At 41.4% G+C, this 16,417-nt stretch overlaps 3 protein-coding genes across 4 annotated transcripts in view; 2 read left to right on the top strand and 1 right to left on the bottom strand.

The window, feature by feature from the left end:
* Positions 1 to 9,635, top strand: part of spidr (scaffold protein involved in DNA repair) — a gene marked incomplete at its 5' end in the record, with an annotated part of 11,981 nt that extends 2,346 nt beyond the window's left edge. The window contains 9 exon segments of the mRNA XM_014030119.1: positions 1,129 to 1,216; positions 2,201 to 2,341; positions 2,446 to 2,505; positions 2,975 to 3,173; positions 4,286 to 4,462; positions 6,975 to 7,068; positions 7,153 to 7,267; positions 8,684 to 8,740; positions 9,159 to 9,635. Coding sequence (XP_013885573.1) covers positions 1,129 to 1,216; positions 2,201 to 2,341; positions 2,446 to 2,505; positions 2,975 to 3,173; positions 4,286 to 4,462; positions 6,975 to 7,068; positions 7,153 to 7,267; positions 8,684 to 8,740; positions 9,159 to 9,287 — 1,060 coding nt within the window.
* Positions 9,636 to 9,816: 181 nt separating this feature from the next.
* On the bottom strand, positions 9,817 to 11,219 carry cebpd (CCAAT enhancer binding protein delta). Its single transcript, XM_014030110.1, has one exon. It carries the CDS (start codon positions 11,001 to 11,003, stop codon positions 10,146 to 10,148), a length of 858 nt encoding a protein of 285 aa, XP_013885564.1. The 5' UTR covers positions 11,004 to 11,219; the 3' UTR covers positions 9,817 to 10,145.
* Positions 11,220 to 12,679: 1,460 nt separating this feature from the next.
* Positions 12,680 to 16,417, top strand: part of mcm4 (minichromosome maintenance complex component 4) — an 8,765-nt gene continuing 5,027 nt past the window's right edge. The window contains exons 1-11 of one of the 2 annotated variants that reach the window (XM_014030091.1): positions 12,680 to 12,761; positions 13,377 to 13,452; positions 13,557 to 13,715; positions 13,788 to 13,951; positions 14,044 to 14,145; positions 14,225 to 14,320; positions 14,442 to 14,537; positions 15,134 to 15,272; positions 15,368 to 15,588; positions 15,724 to 15,844; positions 15,946 to 16,205. In XM_014030091.1, coding sequence (XP_013885545.1) covers positions 13,389 to 13,452; positions 13,557 to 13,715; positions 13,788 to 13,951; positions 14,044 to 14,145; positions 14,225 to 14,320; positions 14,442 to 14,537; positions 15,134 to 15,272; positions 15,368 to 15,588; positions 15,724 to 15,844; positions 15,946 to 16,205 — 1,422 coding nt within the window. In that variant the 5' untranslated portion in view covers positions 12,680 to 12,761; positions 13,377 to 13,388. Of the gene's footprint in view, positions 12,762 to 12,848; positions 12,869 to 13,376; positions 13,453 to 13,556; positions 13,716 to 13,787; positions 13,952 to 14,043; positions 14,146 to 14,224; positions 14,321 to 14,441; positions 14,538 to 15,133; positions 15,273 to 15,367; positions 15,589 to 15,723; positions 15,845 to 15,945; positions 16,206 to 16,417 lie in introns of those variants that run through there. The other variant, XM_014030100.1, reaches the window with a different exon arrangement.

Raw genomic sequence — 16,417 nt, 5'->3', positions numbered from 1 at the left:
ATAATAAATAAAGCATGTATTCATATTTAACTGACTGACATCGGAGCAGATCAGATTCTTACATCAGGACAGCAGTGATTACAAACGTTTGATCAAAAGAAGTAGCACTTAATTAAAATTATATGTTTTTGAGTGTTGGCTATAAAAAATAATCACCCTGTCACTTATATGCGAAAAGTATGTTGCGGTTGAAGTTTACAGGAAGTAATTGCTACAACTAAATGCTGGCAGTATGCCAAATAAACAACAACAACAAAAAAAGAAATGTACATTTAAACAGTTGTTTCATTTTGAATAAAATTGTATAGATAATAAAAACTGCTGGTTGAGAATCAAAGCCGCGCCTTAGACCGCCTAAGACAAAAGTCCTTAAACACAAAGTCTACAGAATGAGGACTGAAATAACAAATGACACTGTTAGCTTGTCTTTACTCATCCACGAGTTGCCCTCACTGGACTTGACTGGGCTGCAAAACCAGTTTCACACAAAGAAACTCTGTGATTAGAGGYTGACTAACAGGTTGTTAACCACTGAGTGACCTGAAAGCACCCGTATGAATGAATAGGTAGCAGTGCCTTAAAGCTAACGTGCGCTTCTTAAAGTATGAATCAGAACAGAGTTGCTGCTTTCTGTTTTTCCCCCTCGCATTTTTAAAAACGCTGTTTTCCCAGAATCGGTTTGACGTCAAAGCAGCAGAATAAGAGTCTTGTCAGGCGTCGGCGTGTTTAAACCGGGAATAAGACTGTGTTGAAAGAAGACGTGTCACTAGTTGCTAATGAGAACGTTTCGAATCGCTTGTAATCCACATTTTGATCCTTGTTGTTTTTGTATCGCTCAGGAATCACAGTGTACATTGGGTGTGAGCTCCTCAGCCTTTCTAGACCAGCTTGTGAAAACCGATTTCTGTGTGGATGTGCTCTGCCAGCCCCAGCATGCTCTTTGTTGATTACATGTGACGTAAAAACAAGTTGTGCTTTTACAAATTCACGTTTCAGTGGAAATGAAACCGGCTGTGAAAGCTCCTATTCTCCTCACTAAAGTCTCTTTTTTTTTCTTTAGTTTCTCCTTCTGTCCCCCTCTTTGGTGCCCCTCCTCACTCTCCCTTTTTTTTTGTCTTTCATTTGCAGGCACTCCAGGCTTTTCAGCTTGATAGACAGCCTCTGGCCCCCAGTACTGCCTCCAAAAGATCTAGGAAATTCACCCAGTATTCCTAAAGTAAGTTCTCATTACAGTGAAAATAATCCCTGAGCTGATGGGTAATAACTTGAGTGGGATTAGAAACCKCTAGTTCATTTTATAAACAATGTATATGCTAAGTTCTGATGTTCCAAGCATCGAAATAAAGTGTCTAAAAATATAAATAAATATTTTAGTTGTGAAGGATCTGCRGTATCAATTATTGCRATGGAGTTCCTTTTATATTAATGAAAAAAACAAACATGTTATAAGAAGTTATTTCTGTGTTTTAAATGTCTCTAAGCTATTGTWTTTAGGTTTGGAGCAGCTGGTCACACAAAAGCCTTCTCTGAATTTTGAAGCAATCAAATTAATCAGCTAATAAAGTTCAGTTGTTTGCACATCCTCTGTCCAAAATTTGCAACCATGAAACATCTAAGGGCAAAGAAAAACAAGAATTAACGAGCATTTCCGGTGGATAATTGTGTTCATTCAGAACAATTACTTTCAACAACTTGTGTTGATTAAACTATAATTATATCCACAATTAAATATTTTCTATATTAGCCTCATAATGAACCCTAACATGACATATTGTTTCACTTTAATTCAGTGTTGCCCTCACATTACCTGATTCCAACAGGAGGAGTTGAGGTGAACAGCTGATGTATTCGTCCTGCTGATATGTTGTAGAAAATCAAATTCATTTCAGACACTTAGTTGTTTGTTTATTGAAATCAATGACAACAAATCCTGCTGTGCTTGTATTTTTTAGCTTTATCTTTACCAGCATGTTCATTATTTTTTTATTTACAGGAAATTTGAAAAGATAACGTTCACGGGTGATTCTCCGCTTTTTGTAAACATGCATTGAGGAACACAAAACCAGCCTTTCTGTATCCCGAACTCTGCTTATGATTAAAGCAGCAAGTTGGAAGTTTGAAACGAGGCTAATATTAGTTACGTTTACACGGTCAGCAGTATTTAGAGAAGACTCTGAAGTGTTTGAATATTTTTTTGCAGGAAAGTAGATGTCCGGGTCAAGCACCAAGTTTCTGCTACCTGCTGTCGGGTCAGCAGAGTTCAGTCGAACCCACCGAGGGGCAGATTACATCGCCACACTACCTTCCCCCCACCAAGCAAAGCCTTCGACACGTACTGCAGGTGAGCAGTTTCTCATTACACACACACACACAAACACACACACACACACACACACAGGTTTATCTTCAGCAAGTTCATTCCAAATGCAAATTTCTCTCTTTCAGAGCCAGCAGAAAACCTGCCGCTGCAGTTTCGTTGCAACTGTTGTATACAAGAGAATGCAGGTATTTCTGCCTTTAGAAAAAAACCCACTGATTAAATCTGCCTTAGATGATAGAAGAGAGTAAATACTAGGCCTCTTGAGTTCCTCGTTCATCTCGTTTAGTTTATTTGAACTAAGAGACTGATTAGCCCGAGCTCTGACGTCGACGGCAGCGTTCCTATCTCTCTGTTTTACCGCCTGTTTAAAGCTCTGCCGCTCCTCGTCATTGATTGGTGGGAACTTTAAACTTTGACCAGATGCGATAGCTGCTCAGATTAGTGACGGACTTTGCCTCACACTCACACCACTTTTCTGTACGATTGCGCTCGTAAAACAGAATTATGTGCAACCACTTGAGTGAAAGAGCTCGTTAAAGCAGTTGATTCTTGGACACATCTAATTTCTGCTTTGTAAGCGTTCCTTTGAGCATCAGTTTTTAGGTCATTCTGTTTCTATGTTATTCAAAACTTTTTCTTTTTTTTWTACTCTAGAGTCCTGATGTAGGCCAGGGGGAGGTGTGGTTGGTGATCACAGACCCCAGTCTTCAGGAGGAACAGCCTGAGAGGCCGTGCGGGCAAACAGTGGCTGTGTGTGTGAACACTTCCTGTGTGCTCACTTCCTCTGTCCTCAAAGCACTGAATTCCCCCGCTGCCTGTCAGATGTCGTTCAGAGACGCCATCAGAGAAAATGGTAGTGTGTCGCAGTGAAAGTTCAGGGAAGGAGTTCAGGGTCTCATAGAATTGTGAACTTTGGTAGATTTAGTAGATTGAGGAGAAATATAAGCAATTGTAGCTAAATAATATGGAGGAATTCTTACAGAGAATATCTTTATTTATGTTTTAAACTATAACACTGGCAAAATATTGTTTTTTAGCATCACAATCCATGGTTTAAATTAGACAAGTTTCTCAAATGTCATTTTTAATGCTAAATAACGGGTTTGTTTTGGAATTGAAATGTAAAAATAAAACATATTAAAAGTGGACCATGTCAGTGGTTAATAATAAGAACATTTTGCGGTAACCCTACCAGAAAAATGTAAGCACATTTCCTCGTGTGGTAAACGTGGCTATCATAACTCCCAGTTTTTCTCTTCTAGTCAGCTGTTTTGACTTAAATAAACAAGGACATATAAAACCCCGAGAACATCACGTACATCATCTCTGAAGTGTTCMAAAAAACATGTCTGTTTTTAGCTCACTGTAGCAGCTTGCCAGCTAACCTTATCGCAGCCACACCCCAKCTGAGTACCTGTCTTAGGAAGCTGGCGAGCTTCCTGTCGCTCTAGAACAAACCCAGCGTTAATTGAAAAGGTAGCGTACACGCTGTACAGGCTGGGTGCATAAACAAACCTCAGAGCACGAATGAATTTGCCTTTCATGGAGACTAGCAGCTTGTTTTCAAAATAAGTGTTCCAGGTCACCAATTTCCTTATTTACTTTTTATTACGAGTCCGTAACCATCTTCAAACTRTGTTTTTGTTGGAAAGCTTCAGAGATGTGTTACTCAACAGATGTAGTGTCTTGTGCAATTCCTCATTTCCCCCAAAATTTTGCATTAGAAGCAAAATGAGTATGGTCCATGAAGCCACATTAACAGGAAATATAGAAAATAATAACGAGTTGTATTGAAACAGACCTAAAATGAAAGGAGAAGCTTGTGATTTTAAAGTTGATTTAACTTTTGAGCTTGACGGTTTTGTGCRAAATGAAGAATAATTAAAGGATCTAATGCTTCCCGTCTCATTTGTTCATTTTTTCTTCTTGTGATAAAAATGTTATTTTCAACATTTTCCCAACCAGGCGTTCTCCTCTGTGCGGAGCAGTCCGTTATTGAGGTGTGCTCCGCCGAGACGGCGACAGGGCGAGACTCGCTCTCCCAGCCTGTGCCTGAGCCCCAGGTGGAGACCCTGCCCCGGCCCTTGAGACTGGATTCTCTGAGTCTGGAGACCACACCCAACTCCCTCTGTACTCTCACAGGTCTGTCTCTGCTTTTTTTTTTTCTTTCTCAGTTTACTGGCTTTCCAGGTGATTTGTCTCCCCCAGATTCTTGCAGAACAGGCCAAACGTTTTTGTTGTCTCTAGTTTACAGCACCACAAGAGACTTTGATGTTGCTTCCAGACACTGCGGTCTGATGTTTGTTGTTACTGTGTATCATTGAGATGAAATTAAAAAACAAAAACATGAAATACATTTGGATTTATGTCTGCTCTATGTGTAATTCTGCAGTAAACTGAACATACATGCTCCCCTTGAGACTTTGAACATCTGTTGAGGTTGGATGTTACAAAGACTTGCAGTCTGAGGGCACATTTTCATAATTCCTTCGAAAAATGTGAACTCAAGCAGTAATTTGCATATTTAATTTTACATTTTTTTATATAACAACTGCTCAGACATGAGTGAACTTCAGTTTCAAAACCAAGTTAAAATGTTTACTAACGTGTCGCAGTTATCATTTGTGTCGTATCCCATTTAAGAGTCATCAGGAAGTATTATTTGTTACAATTATGTAAATGTGGTTTAGAAGCCTGAAACTGATAAAAATCTGCATCTGCTGAACCTCATGTCACATTTGAGAGCAAAGATCACGTCATGAACCCCGTCGGCTCTGGCCTCTCTGGCTCTACATGTTTGATCAGGTGGCTGAAAGAAGGGAGAACAAAAAAGAAAAGAAAACAGGCTGTTTGCGCCTGTCCATAATTTGTAACTTCTAGAAATTACCGATAGAAAAAAACAAACAAAAAAAAAACTGCTCAAACCACATTGTCGAAGAGGTTATTATCAGCTTTGCGTTTACGTATCCTGTTTAAGGTCCTGCATTTGCGATCGTCAGACAGCAAAATGTGGTTGACGAGCAAGATGGGTTTTAGTTGGGGAGTGCATCGCTGCTGCTTTTATCATTGTGATCTCTAATAGATATGAAAGGGATGTGTTTATCTCTGACTCCTTGTCACAAACGTACAAACACGTCAAAACCAACGTGTAGATCATTTATCGGGTCCTCTTGTTTTGCTTGTAAAAATAAATGCAAATATTCTTTTTCCTCTGGCGTGTTTCTTAAAGGGATCCCTGATTAGTTGTAACATTAGACTTTATTTGATAAACATAAATATTTTACTGTAAAATAAAGACTGTAAAAAATACTGTAGGCTGTTTAGTTTTGTAAATTTTTTAAGATATATTTTGACACGGACGGGGCCATTTTATTTACATACAAAGCATTCTGGGTAAATGATGACATGAGCGAGCTATATCCACCCTGAAGGTTAATCTTGGACAATATCTGATGATTGACTCTTTTAAACGAAACCAGAGAGCGTTGACAGAGAGGAGAAGGTAGAAATGACTCAGTCTGTAACTGAAAATATGGATAGAGGACAACAGAGCTGCTTCATGGAAGAAGAACCTCAGCTTAGCCTGTTAGCCTTTGCGCTAGCACAGACCCTATATTGCCTTATATGTATTAGCTCAGTGCTAGCGCGACAAAAAGCTAAACTGAGGTCCTCCATCTATATTTTCAGTTGCAGGCTGAGTCATTTTCGTGTTCCCCTCTCTGTCATGTGAATGGAGGACCTCAGTGACGAGAGGAGAATGTGTAGCACCGAGCTAATACATATATATGGTGATAGCATCGGGGCTAACGCTAAAGCTAACAGGCTAAGCTGGAGTTCTTCTTCCATGAAGCAGCTCTGTTGTCCTCCATCCATATTTTCAGTTGCAGGCTGAGTAGGGTTGGGCAGTATTGGCAAAAAAATTAATCATGATTAATTGTGGTATTTAGCCGATAACGATTAATTTGACAATTGATCCCTGGAGTCCCTGGACACCCTTATGTCCTGGTCACGTGACCAATTTAGTGGGAAAGATTTGCTCTTTGTAAAAATCTGTTCCAAATTGTGTGAAAATTACAGACTTCAGGCTATACATCAAATTTTAAATTGTGTTGATAGATAAATTACAGAACTTTTTTWAATGATTGTCATATTTGAAGCGGAGAGGAGCACCGAGTGGACTCTGCCTGGTGGCATTAATCGTATTAATTGTCAAGTGCCAAAAAATAATCGATTAATGTTTTTCTGACGATTAACTGCACACAATACGATTATGCCCAACCCTAAGGCTGAGTCATTTCTACCTTCTCCTCTCTGTCAACGCTCTCTGGTTTCATTTAAAAGAGCCGATCTTCAGATATTGTCCAAGATTAACCTTCAGGGTGGATATAGCTCGCTCACACCGAGGACCTATCCACGTCATCATTTACCCAGAATGCTTTGTGTGTAAATAAAATGGCCCCATCTGTGTAATATATTTTTAAACTTTGAGTTTAAAAATGATAAAAACTGAACATCCTACAGTATTTTTACAGTCTTTATTTTACAGTTAAAATATATGTTTATCAAATATAGTCTAATGTTACAACTAATCAGGGATCCCTTTATTTTTTTTTATGTTGTTATTGCTGTGAATAATTTTAGTTCTGCTCCTCAGGGGTGATAGTTGGTGTGGATGAGAATACAGCATACTCCTGGCCTGCCTGCAATCTCTGTGGAAGTGACAACCTGGAGTTGTCAAAAGAAGCACCGTGAGTTCTTGTTCGTCAAAGTCCAGCAAGTCGTACCAACTCAACAGGGTCCTTTTTTATATTCGTTCTCGTGTCTCCCCACAGTCAGAACTTCCACTGCATCTCTTGTAAATCAGTGTTGGACAAACCGGACACAAAGGTTCAGCTGGAGGTGTTCCTGACCTCCTCCACGTTAAGCGGCTGCACCTTGAAGGTGAAGGTGAGAAACGTTACGAGCCAAGCGGAGCAGTTTGACTCCGTGTTTTAAAAAGAGACGTTAAATATTCTGAGAAACCGTCGTGTCTGAGCAGGAGAAATGAGGTTAGGAGGAGCAGCTGGTTAGCTTTGCTTCATATAAAGTCAGGAAACTGGACACTCTGTCCAAAACAAAAGTTGAACCAAGCGTGGTTTAACTCGATTTATGTTTTTTTTTTTTTTTGTTCATTTCATAAAAAACTGATTGTTGAAAACAAAACAAAAAAACGTCTGTTTTACAGGTTTTTGTGTGCGAGGGTATAACCAGTGATGGCAGCCTCCCTCAGTAAAGCTGTTTTTCTAGTCATTTAACACGAGTTTGTTGGTAAAACAGGTGCCACTAACCCAGTTTTCTCTAATGTCTTTTGTAACATCTGTGWTAACCCTCTGTGGCTTCTGTGGAAAAAAAAAAAAAAAGCTTTATTCCATTCAACCTCAACGAAGAACTGATTTTTTTTTTTTTCAATTCTATTTTTTTTAATGACTGTAGTAAGAAAGTAACTTTAGGTACTTTTTGGTAGACCATACAGAGTTTGATGTCACTAAACCACTAAACCAAATAACTTGCTTTCTTGTTTAACACCTTTAGTCACTTAGATTTTTGTGAAACCTATTTTAGAATGTTTTTAGATGGGTTTATTTACGAAATGTATTGGATCAGTCAGCTGCACAGATTCTGGTGGATTTTTATCACCTGACTTGTAAGGTGATATAGTTTAAAACTTTGGCATGAAAGGTGGTGGGAGAAGTGTGTTTCTTTTCTATTAAATTGGGAGTTGGCTRCCTGTTCTACTCATTTCCAGTTTATTGCCAAAAATCTGTGAACTTGTCACATTACTAAAAAAATATGATACAATGGTTGCAATCCTTATGAGTACCAGAAATGCACAAAATAATTTGTATAATAATTTAAAAAAAAACAACATTATTGCTGTAAGTAAATTAGCTGCCGTTAAAAGAAGGCTTTAAACCTTTTTTTTCCCAAAACAAGCAAATGCCCTTTGGTGTGATCCATGAGTTTTTACACTGAATCTTTTCATATTTTCTCTGTACCTCTCCATAAACGGGACTCATAAAGATAGTTTATATTCTGCAGCGTAAAAGTTTGAAGGCTTGATAAACGCTCACCTCCATGCAGGTGGATTTAACGACAGTAACCCTGGCACGGCTGTAATCAGTAGTCGAGGTGAGCCAAGCAGCTAAAGGTTATCAGTGTCCTTATCGGCCTRCTCATATTTTAACCCACTTCCAGCTGTAATTCACAAAGCACCGTCTGTTAGCACAGCATTTTTATTTATTTGTTTATTTGTTTGTTGTTTACACAAGGGTGGTAATTAAGAAGACATTAATGCCTTCTAATAATTATCGTCTCTCTTGACAGCTGCAGCAAAAAACGATCTTGTCCCTGCTGAACGCCAGCTCTCTGGAAGGTGATGAGGTAGGTCCACTTATCTAGCGGTTACATAAGTGAGCTCAGCTGGAAGGTGCAGAGATTTGATTCAATGTGTTCTGAACATAGTCATCTCTGCATGTGTCTGGGATAAAGTCTAAAAGAATCATTGATCATTGATACTGTTGGCTGACAGATTGGTGACATAATCCTTCGTCTCTCCTGCACTCAGTGATTGCAGATTTTAAGCTGATGTGTTCTTAATTTCCTACGTGCACTGAAAGTAACGGAGCTTTGTAGTTGCATTGTAAGCATTAATGCTTTTGCATGAGTGCAGGGTTATTCCTAATCACTGTTGATCAGTGTGGAGTGCAAAGGTTTGGGTCTTAAATGCAAAAAGTGCTGTAGGGTTGTTTGTAATTAGGATCTAACTTAAAACCTCTTGCTTTTATTTTATTTTTTTTAGCTCCAAGGTTATGATGTGGAGAGTGTTCTGGGAAGAGAGGTGGGTCCCATCCCCGTTTACGTCCGAGTCGTCACCAGGAAGCCTGCCTTCTGGATGGGCCTGGAAGAAATCTGCCTCSGAGGCTGCTGATAGCAATCCTCAGACTTTGGCTGGCTCCAGAGATCTGCATGCCGGGCCTTGATCCGCTCCAGTTTATCCTGAACTCCCCACCCCCCACCTTTCTGAAGGCCTCTCTGACAGCTTGAGGCTGTGCTGAACAGAGCGGGGCTACGAGAAGACAAGGTTTGTTTGTGTTAAATGATATGGGATCCTGTGCACCAGGAGATGACAGCCCATGGGTAGGCCCGGTGGTTCTGTCAAATTCCACCCACGTGGATCATATCTGGACTCTGAAAGCACAAGTTTTGACATAAAAGAAATAAGAAAAAGCTTGTTCAAGATTACTGACACTGTCAATAAAGGATTATTTTTTGCTGACTCGGCTGGCTGTTTCCTGTTGCACTTCTGGTGTGAATACGTTTCCCTTCAAAAAAAAAAAAAAAATCATGCACAGACTACAACACAATGGTGTGGAGGGGATGGCTATAAGGGGAGAAGGGAGGCCATCCAAGAAAAAAAAAAAAACCCTCATGCACAGACTACAACAGACCAAACCTTCTGCACTTTTCTCATTGACTTTATTATAGATTCATAACAAAAACAACGTTTTCAAGGTTTCATACAAACTATATAAAAGATCATGCTCTGGCTCTTATACAAAGTTCAGAATTATAAAACATGTACCATGTCAGGTAGAAACATTTTAAATGCAGTGGTAAAATAATTTAATACAGAGGACAAATCCCACAAAAATATGGCAACAAAATACATATTCTCCAGTGCCATTATGGTAAGCTTAATACATCTGGTACAGATGGTAAAAAAAAAAAAAAAAGTGTCTCTTGAGGTATATCTTCTAAAAGCTCAGTCCATAGAAGAGTAAATGTGTCACCGGCTCTCTGTGGAGACCGGGTAGGAGGAGTTGGGGACCTGTTTGAAGAAGTCCCTCAGRCCAGTCAGCTCCCTGGTTAGCTGCTCGATGGTTTTGTGGAGCTTCTCGTTGTCGACGCTCAGTTCGATCAGCTTCTGCTGCATCTCCATGTTGCGCCTCTTGGCTTTGTCCCTGCTTTTCCTCACGGCAATGTTATTCCTCTCGCGCCTCTGTCGGTACTCGACGCTGAGCCGGTCCACCGCCTTCTTCCCCTTCTCCCTGCCCGTCACCTTCCGCGGGGAGGACTTGGCGGAGGAGACGGGCTCCGGCGTGGTCGGGGGCGTCGGCTGTCCCGTGGGCAGGCTGACGGAGGTCTGGGCGCAGGTCTCGATCTGGGCGGGCAGGGACGAGGACACGTCGCTGTCGCTCCAGTCCGACTCCTGCTTGATGGAGGCGCTCAACGCCCCCCTCTCCGGCGGACCGTCCAGCCTCCTCTCCGCCGCGGTGTAGGCGGCCGGCAGCTGCTGCGCTCCGCCRGGCAGCGCGTACAAGTCGCTCTTCTCCTGCTTCACCGTGTTGAASAGGTCGAGGAAGAGCTCGTCGTTGCACAGCTCCAGGTTCGGCACGGACGTCATGGACTCGATGTACTGGCTGAAGTCGATGGCGCTCTCGTCGTCGTACATGGCGGGGGTGTTGCTCAGCTCCACCATGGTGCCGTCCTCGCCCGCGCCCTCGACCCTGTTGCCCGGCTTGCAGAAGCCCTGCTGCGGGCCGCCCAGCTTGGCGCTCTCGTAGAAGTTAGCAGGCTCCATCGCCCAACTCATGTTGCATTGTGGAGACACACAGTGCGAGTCCAGGCTGTATATGTCACACATGAACCCTGCTGGCTTGTCCACGTGGGTTGAGAAGAGAGAAAAAAAACTTTTAAAAGCAGCTTTGCTGTGACAGCTTCGATGCTCGCAGCCTCGCTGTCTGCGCAGGCGCCTTTCTGCCTCTTCTTAAACTTTTAACTCGGGGTTTTTAAGTCCCTGGGTTTTGACTGTCARGCTCCTGTCACGGCCAACTCTCAGACTTGACACTTCTCTGAGGAGCGCAACTTTCGCGGAGTGCTTTGTATTCTTGCTCGCTGACGTCATACCTGCCGCCCTCTCACGAGCCAGTCATGTCTAAACAGGTCACGTGGTGAAGAGACAGGGGGCGTTTCCCTCATGCCACCTTCTTTTTTTTTTTTTTTTTTTTTTTTTTTTTTTTTTTTTACTATCATTGTATGAATGGTTCAGAGTTGTTTACATATTGAAGGATGTGCTCTGTTTTTCGGGAACAGGAGTATTTTGTGACCAATTACACAAACACGTTTTATAAGGCAATGGCAGAGGAAGCAAGTGAAGTAAARTAAAGTAGTTTCAAGTAAAAAATGAGTAAAACAAAATAAACAACTCAGTAGTATAAATATGTTTAACACATATTAATGATTAWTCTGTATATAATAACTTTACAACAAAAAGGTTGCTACTGATAAAGATAATTTATAGTTCTGATTTGCTTAATTTGTTATTAGATCAAATTATTGTTGACATTTCTCAGCTCTGGTCATTGYAAAGTAAATTTAACAGCTAAGTTCAATGGAGTATATTTACTTTTTAACAAAAACACTCCAATATGTGTCTAAATGCAACACTTGTGAGGTTATAAAATCAATAAATTAGATGGACAACTTTTTTTTGTTTGTTTTTCTTTGTGAAGCATATTGACATACATTAATTGTTCAAGTTTTAAACATTTAAGGCAAAACGGCGTGTTTTTGATTGTCTTATTGGATGTTGTGGTCTGAGAAGCTCTCCTGAATCACAGAGGGACTGACGCTTCTCGGAAATGTTTCTCATGTTTTCATCTTGTGAAGTTTTGCAGTACTTTTCCTYTCCCAAAATCGCCTTTGACAAAAGTGCGCCACCTCGTGGTCCATGTTTGTACATGCAGCTCATTTATGTAGTTAAAACTAGTTACAATTTATTCATGCTGAAGACTTTTACAGTTCTTTTGAAACAGACTTATTAAAATAATTTATACAAATTCGTGATGCATATGTCTATTTAAAGTTGACAAAACGTTTTATTTAGATCCATTATTAGAAGGGAGCTTAGTCATAAAAATGTAAGTTTAAAAAATTATCAAAAAAGGATTCAAAGAAATTAGTAAAATGGGGAAATTAATTTTATATTAAGTTAAGCTTATGTTGTGTTCTTCACGTTAAATATTGTTTACAATTACTTTTTTTTAGTCAGTCTTTTTTTCCATCACAAGGGGGAAGCAGAGAAGTTGTTGGACCAAACCAAGTTAGGCCAAAGCATCGATGAACAAAAGACTTTAACATCAGAGAAGCAATCATTTTTACCAAAGTAAACTCACACAAAACAAACACATTCGTTTATTTTAATAAATAAAACACTTTTGGTCGATTTATTTGAAGTTAAAATCGTACAACTCTCTGCAAGTCTCCCCTCTGAAGTGAAAGAGTCGGGCGGAAGGAAAGGACAATCTTTAGCTTCTGATTGGCTCAAACTTCCCCGCGAAAACAACGTCATCCGCAGTTTCGCGCCACATACTGCATCACTCTGACGGACACAAGAAAAGAGGTGAGGATATACAGTATTTCTTTCGKTTTTGCATCATTAAACCTTTAATACTCGTTGCTTTATCGTCGCGAGGATCGTTTGGCGGGCTCATCTGAATATAAAAGAAGGTGTTTTGTTATAGATCAAGTAACTTTTTAACTCTGAAATCAAGTAAAATCTCCAACCAAGTTGCTTTATTGTCCCTCTGCAGCCACATGTCGAATGGTGGCAGTAGTAGGGTTGATTGGAGCAGATTTAAGATACTTATGTGGCTTTAAGTTTATATTAAAGGAGCAAAAAGCTCAACAGGCTGGATTAATTTAACTTTATTTTTGTAAATAAGCTTGTTTTAACAATGCTCATGACGCTTACAGGCATAAAATAAGTGAAATGTTTGATTTTTCTTTTCTTACCATAATATTTAGATTATTGACAGCTACCAAACTGAAATAAAACTGCAGGCTACAGTTTATTATGTTTTATGCTTAGTTAAATAAAATATGTTTGTAGTTGCAGCTTAGAATGGGAAGGAAGTTGAATTGAAAACTAATGCCCTGAACAAGTTGTACATTTAACTGTCTAACTCAAATGAGAAACCAGAAATAAAGTGTGCATAAACTCTTTTTTTACACGCAGATAACAGCAACAATGTCTTCGCCTGCTTCAACTCCCAGAGGCCGAAAACGTGGAAGGAACACCAACCCCTCCACACGTAGGTTAAATGTCTTTTTGCTGTCGTGTGGAAATCTCCTGAGGTTTCATGTTGTGGGTGTCCGCAGCGCTCTTTGATCAGCTCCGTGTACTGTGTGTCCTCAGCGAGCAGCCAGGACCCCACCTCGCCTCCTTCTCAGCGGCGCAGAGGTCAGGACTCATCCACYGGCGACCTGATGCCGATGCCCACCTCTCCGGCCACGGACATGCTCAGCCCTGCAGCCCCCCAGGACACTTCTCTGTTCTCCAGCCCACGACCTTCAGGTACCTCAAGGCTTCAGTTAATCTATATTAAAACAAATCAGAATGTTAATCTTTGTCGTTTGACTGATGCAGTTCTGCCAAATGAAGTGGACATGAGTTCCCCTCTGATGTACGGAACCCCCAGCTCCAGGGTTGAAGGGACCCCTCGCAGCAGCGTACGTGGCACCCCAGCCCGCCAGCGACCCGACCTGGGATCGGTTAGGAAGGCTCCTCAAGTTGATCTTCAYTCCGAGGCGGTCAGTAAAGGAGCTGTTTCTTGTGTTTGCATTAAAAGCGAAACGCGCTGAAGTTAAATGTTTGCCTCTTTTTTTTTTTTTTTTTCTTTCAGCCGAGCACAGAGGGCGCCGCGGCCAGCGAGCCGACCGCCGCTCAGAGACTGGTGATCTGGGGGACTGACGTCAACGTAGGGACCTGTAAGGAGAAGTTCCAGGTACGACCAAGCTCCGTTTTGATATTTACTTTTATTAAATCTGTAATTTGTTTCAACGCTTCTGCTCCTGTGCTTCCAGAGGTTTCTGCAGAGGTTCATTGACCCAACATCCACAGAAGACGAGAACGCTGGTTTGGACCTAAACGAGCCTTTGTACATGCAGAAACTGGAAGAGGTACCTGTCRGTCTATCATGAGCAGAACTTTACCTGCAGGTTTACAAATGTTTTGATTCTTTTTCCCCTCCTTTTTGATCACTGTTGCATTCTTTTTTTTTTCCCCCTCGTCTTTTCTCAGATCAGCGTTGTGGGCGATCCCGTTCTGAACGTGAACTGTCAGCACGTGCAGTCCTTCGACACAGAACTGTACAGGCAGCTCGTCTGCTACCCACAGGTAACATCCTTCAGCTTGTAACAAATGAATCTTTCTAGAACAGGCGACGTCATTTCGATTCTTATCCTGGCAGAAGGCGTTTGGTGCTAATTATTCTTTGTGATTCCAATTTAAAAGTCAAATGATCTTTGCTTATTATGAAAGTGTTTCTGCCTTTTTAGACTCAGTCACCAGTTCATACCATAACTTGCACGTCACTTTATATTGGTTTAATGCAGAACTTGTATCTGGTAGGACATAATTAAACACTGAGGAGAATTCAACACAAAAGCTGAAGGTTGAGTTAAGCCTTCACTGTGAATTTACAAGCATGTATCTCCAAAAATGCAACTTTTCAGGAAATCAATGTAAAAATGTATATCTTTTCAACTAAATAAGAAAGCTCTTTTACCATTTATTAAACCACAGGTGGGTATAAAGGGTTGATTTATACAAAAAACATGAAAATTATACAAAATGGAAATGTAAAGTTTTGCCTAATAGGTATGTTACCTGTTAAAACAATGTCATTGTAGTTTGAAAGAACATGTTTTTCTTTAGTTTAAAAATCTGTTGGTGTAAATCAAAAGCCTTTTTTTATTTTATTTTTTGTGCAGGAAGTTATTCCAACCTTTGACATGGCAGTCAATGAGCTTTTCTTTGAGCGCTTCCCTGACTCTGTGCTGGAGTACCAGATCCAAGTCCGCCCCTACAATGCCCTGAAAACCAGAAACATGAGGAGCCTGAACCCAGAAGGTGTGTGTGTGTGTGTGTGTGTGTGTGTGTTCGTAAATCCAGGCCCGTGTCACCAGATGAACACTGTGAACACTTAACGCGTGTCGCCTCCGCAGACATCGATCAGCTGATCACCATCAGCGGCATGGTGATCCGCACCTCGCAGCTCATCCCCGAGATGCAGGAGGCGTTCTTCCAGTGCCAGGTGTGCGCCTTCAGCACCCGCGTGGAGGTGGATCGCGGCCGCATCGCCGAGCCGGCCGTGTGTCGCCACTGCAACACCGCCCACGGCCTGGCGCTCGTTCACAACCGCTCGCTTTTCTCCGACAAGCAGATGGTGAGAGTTCGGTCGRGGTCGCAGATCGCTCGCCGCCGCCGCCGCCTGATCACAGGACGTGTCGGGTGGTAATTAGCGAGGTGTTGCGGCCGAGGTCATGACATCTGTTCGTGTATTGATGTTTCTGTGCAACAGATCAAGGTTCAAGAGTCCCCTGAAGACATGCCAGCCGGCCAGACGCCCCACACCACCATCGTGTACGCTCATAATGATCTGGTAGATAAAGTGCAGCCAGGAGACCGAGTGAACATCACCGGTAATAAATCTCTTTTCATTTATGCAACACTTTATCTGACATATCTCCTATATATCTTTGATTTGTTTGCTGTGACTATCCCAACTCCGTTCCTCGTCCAGGTATCTACAGAGCCGTTCCGATGCGCGTCAACCCGCGCCAGAGCAACGTGAAGTCCGTCTACAAGACCCACATCGACGCCATCCACTTCCGCAAGACGGACGAGAAGCGTCTGCACGGCTTGGACGAGGAGGCCGAGCAGAAACTCTTCACCGAGGACCGCGTGCAGACCCTGAAGGAGCTGGCAGCCAAGCCGGACGTCTACGAGCGCCTGTCCTCGGCCCTCGCGCCGAGCATCTACGAGCACGAGGACATCAAGAAAGTGGGTGCTGGGATGGACATGGGAGGAAACACTTATATTTGAAGTAAAACAAAGTAATTATACAGATACCAACGGTTACACGTGTTGACTCAGTCAGGTTTGATGTAAAGACAAATACTAAAATTCAGAGTTGTACATGAAAAAAATAAAAAACACAAGTAAAAAAAAATACCTTAACAGAAAATAACTTAAGTAAAATATATATATATATT

The sequence above is a fragment of the Austrofundulus limnaeus genome, unplaced genomic scaffold, assembly GCF_001266775.1.
Source record: "Austrofundulus limnaeus strain Quisiro unplaced genomic scaffold, Austrofundulus_limnaeus-1.0 Scaffold6, whole genome shotgun sequence".
NCBI lineage: Eukaryota > Metazoa > Chordata > Actinopteri > Cyprinodontiformes > Rivulidae > Austrofundulus > Austrofundulus limnaeus.
The sequence above is the reverse complement of the archived record's forward strand: the minus strand, read 5'-3'. Positions and strand labels throughout refer to the sequence as shown.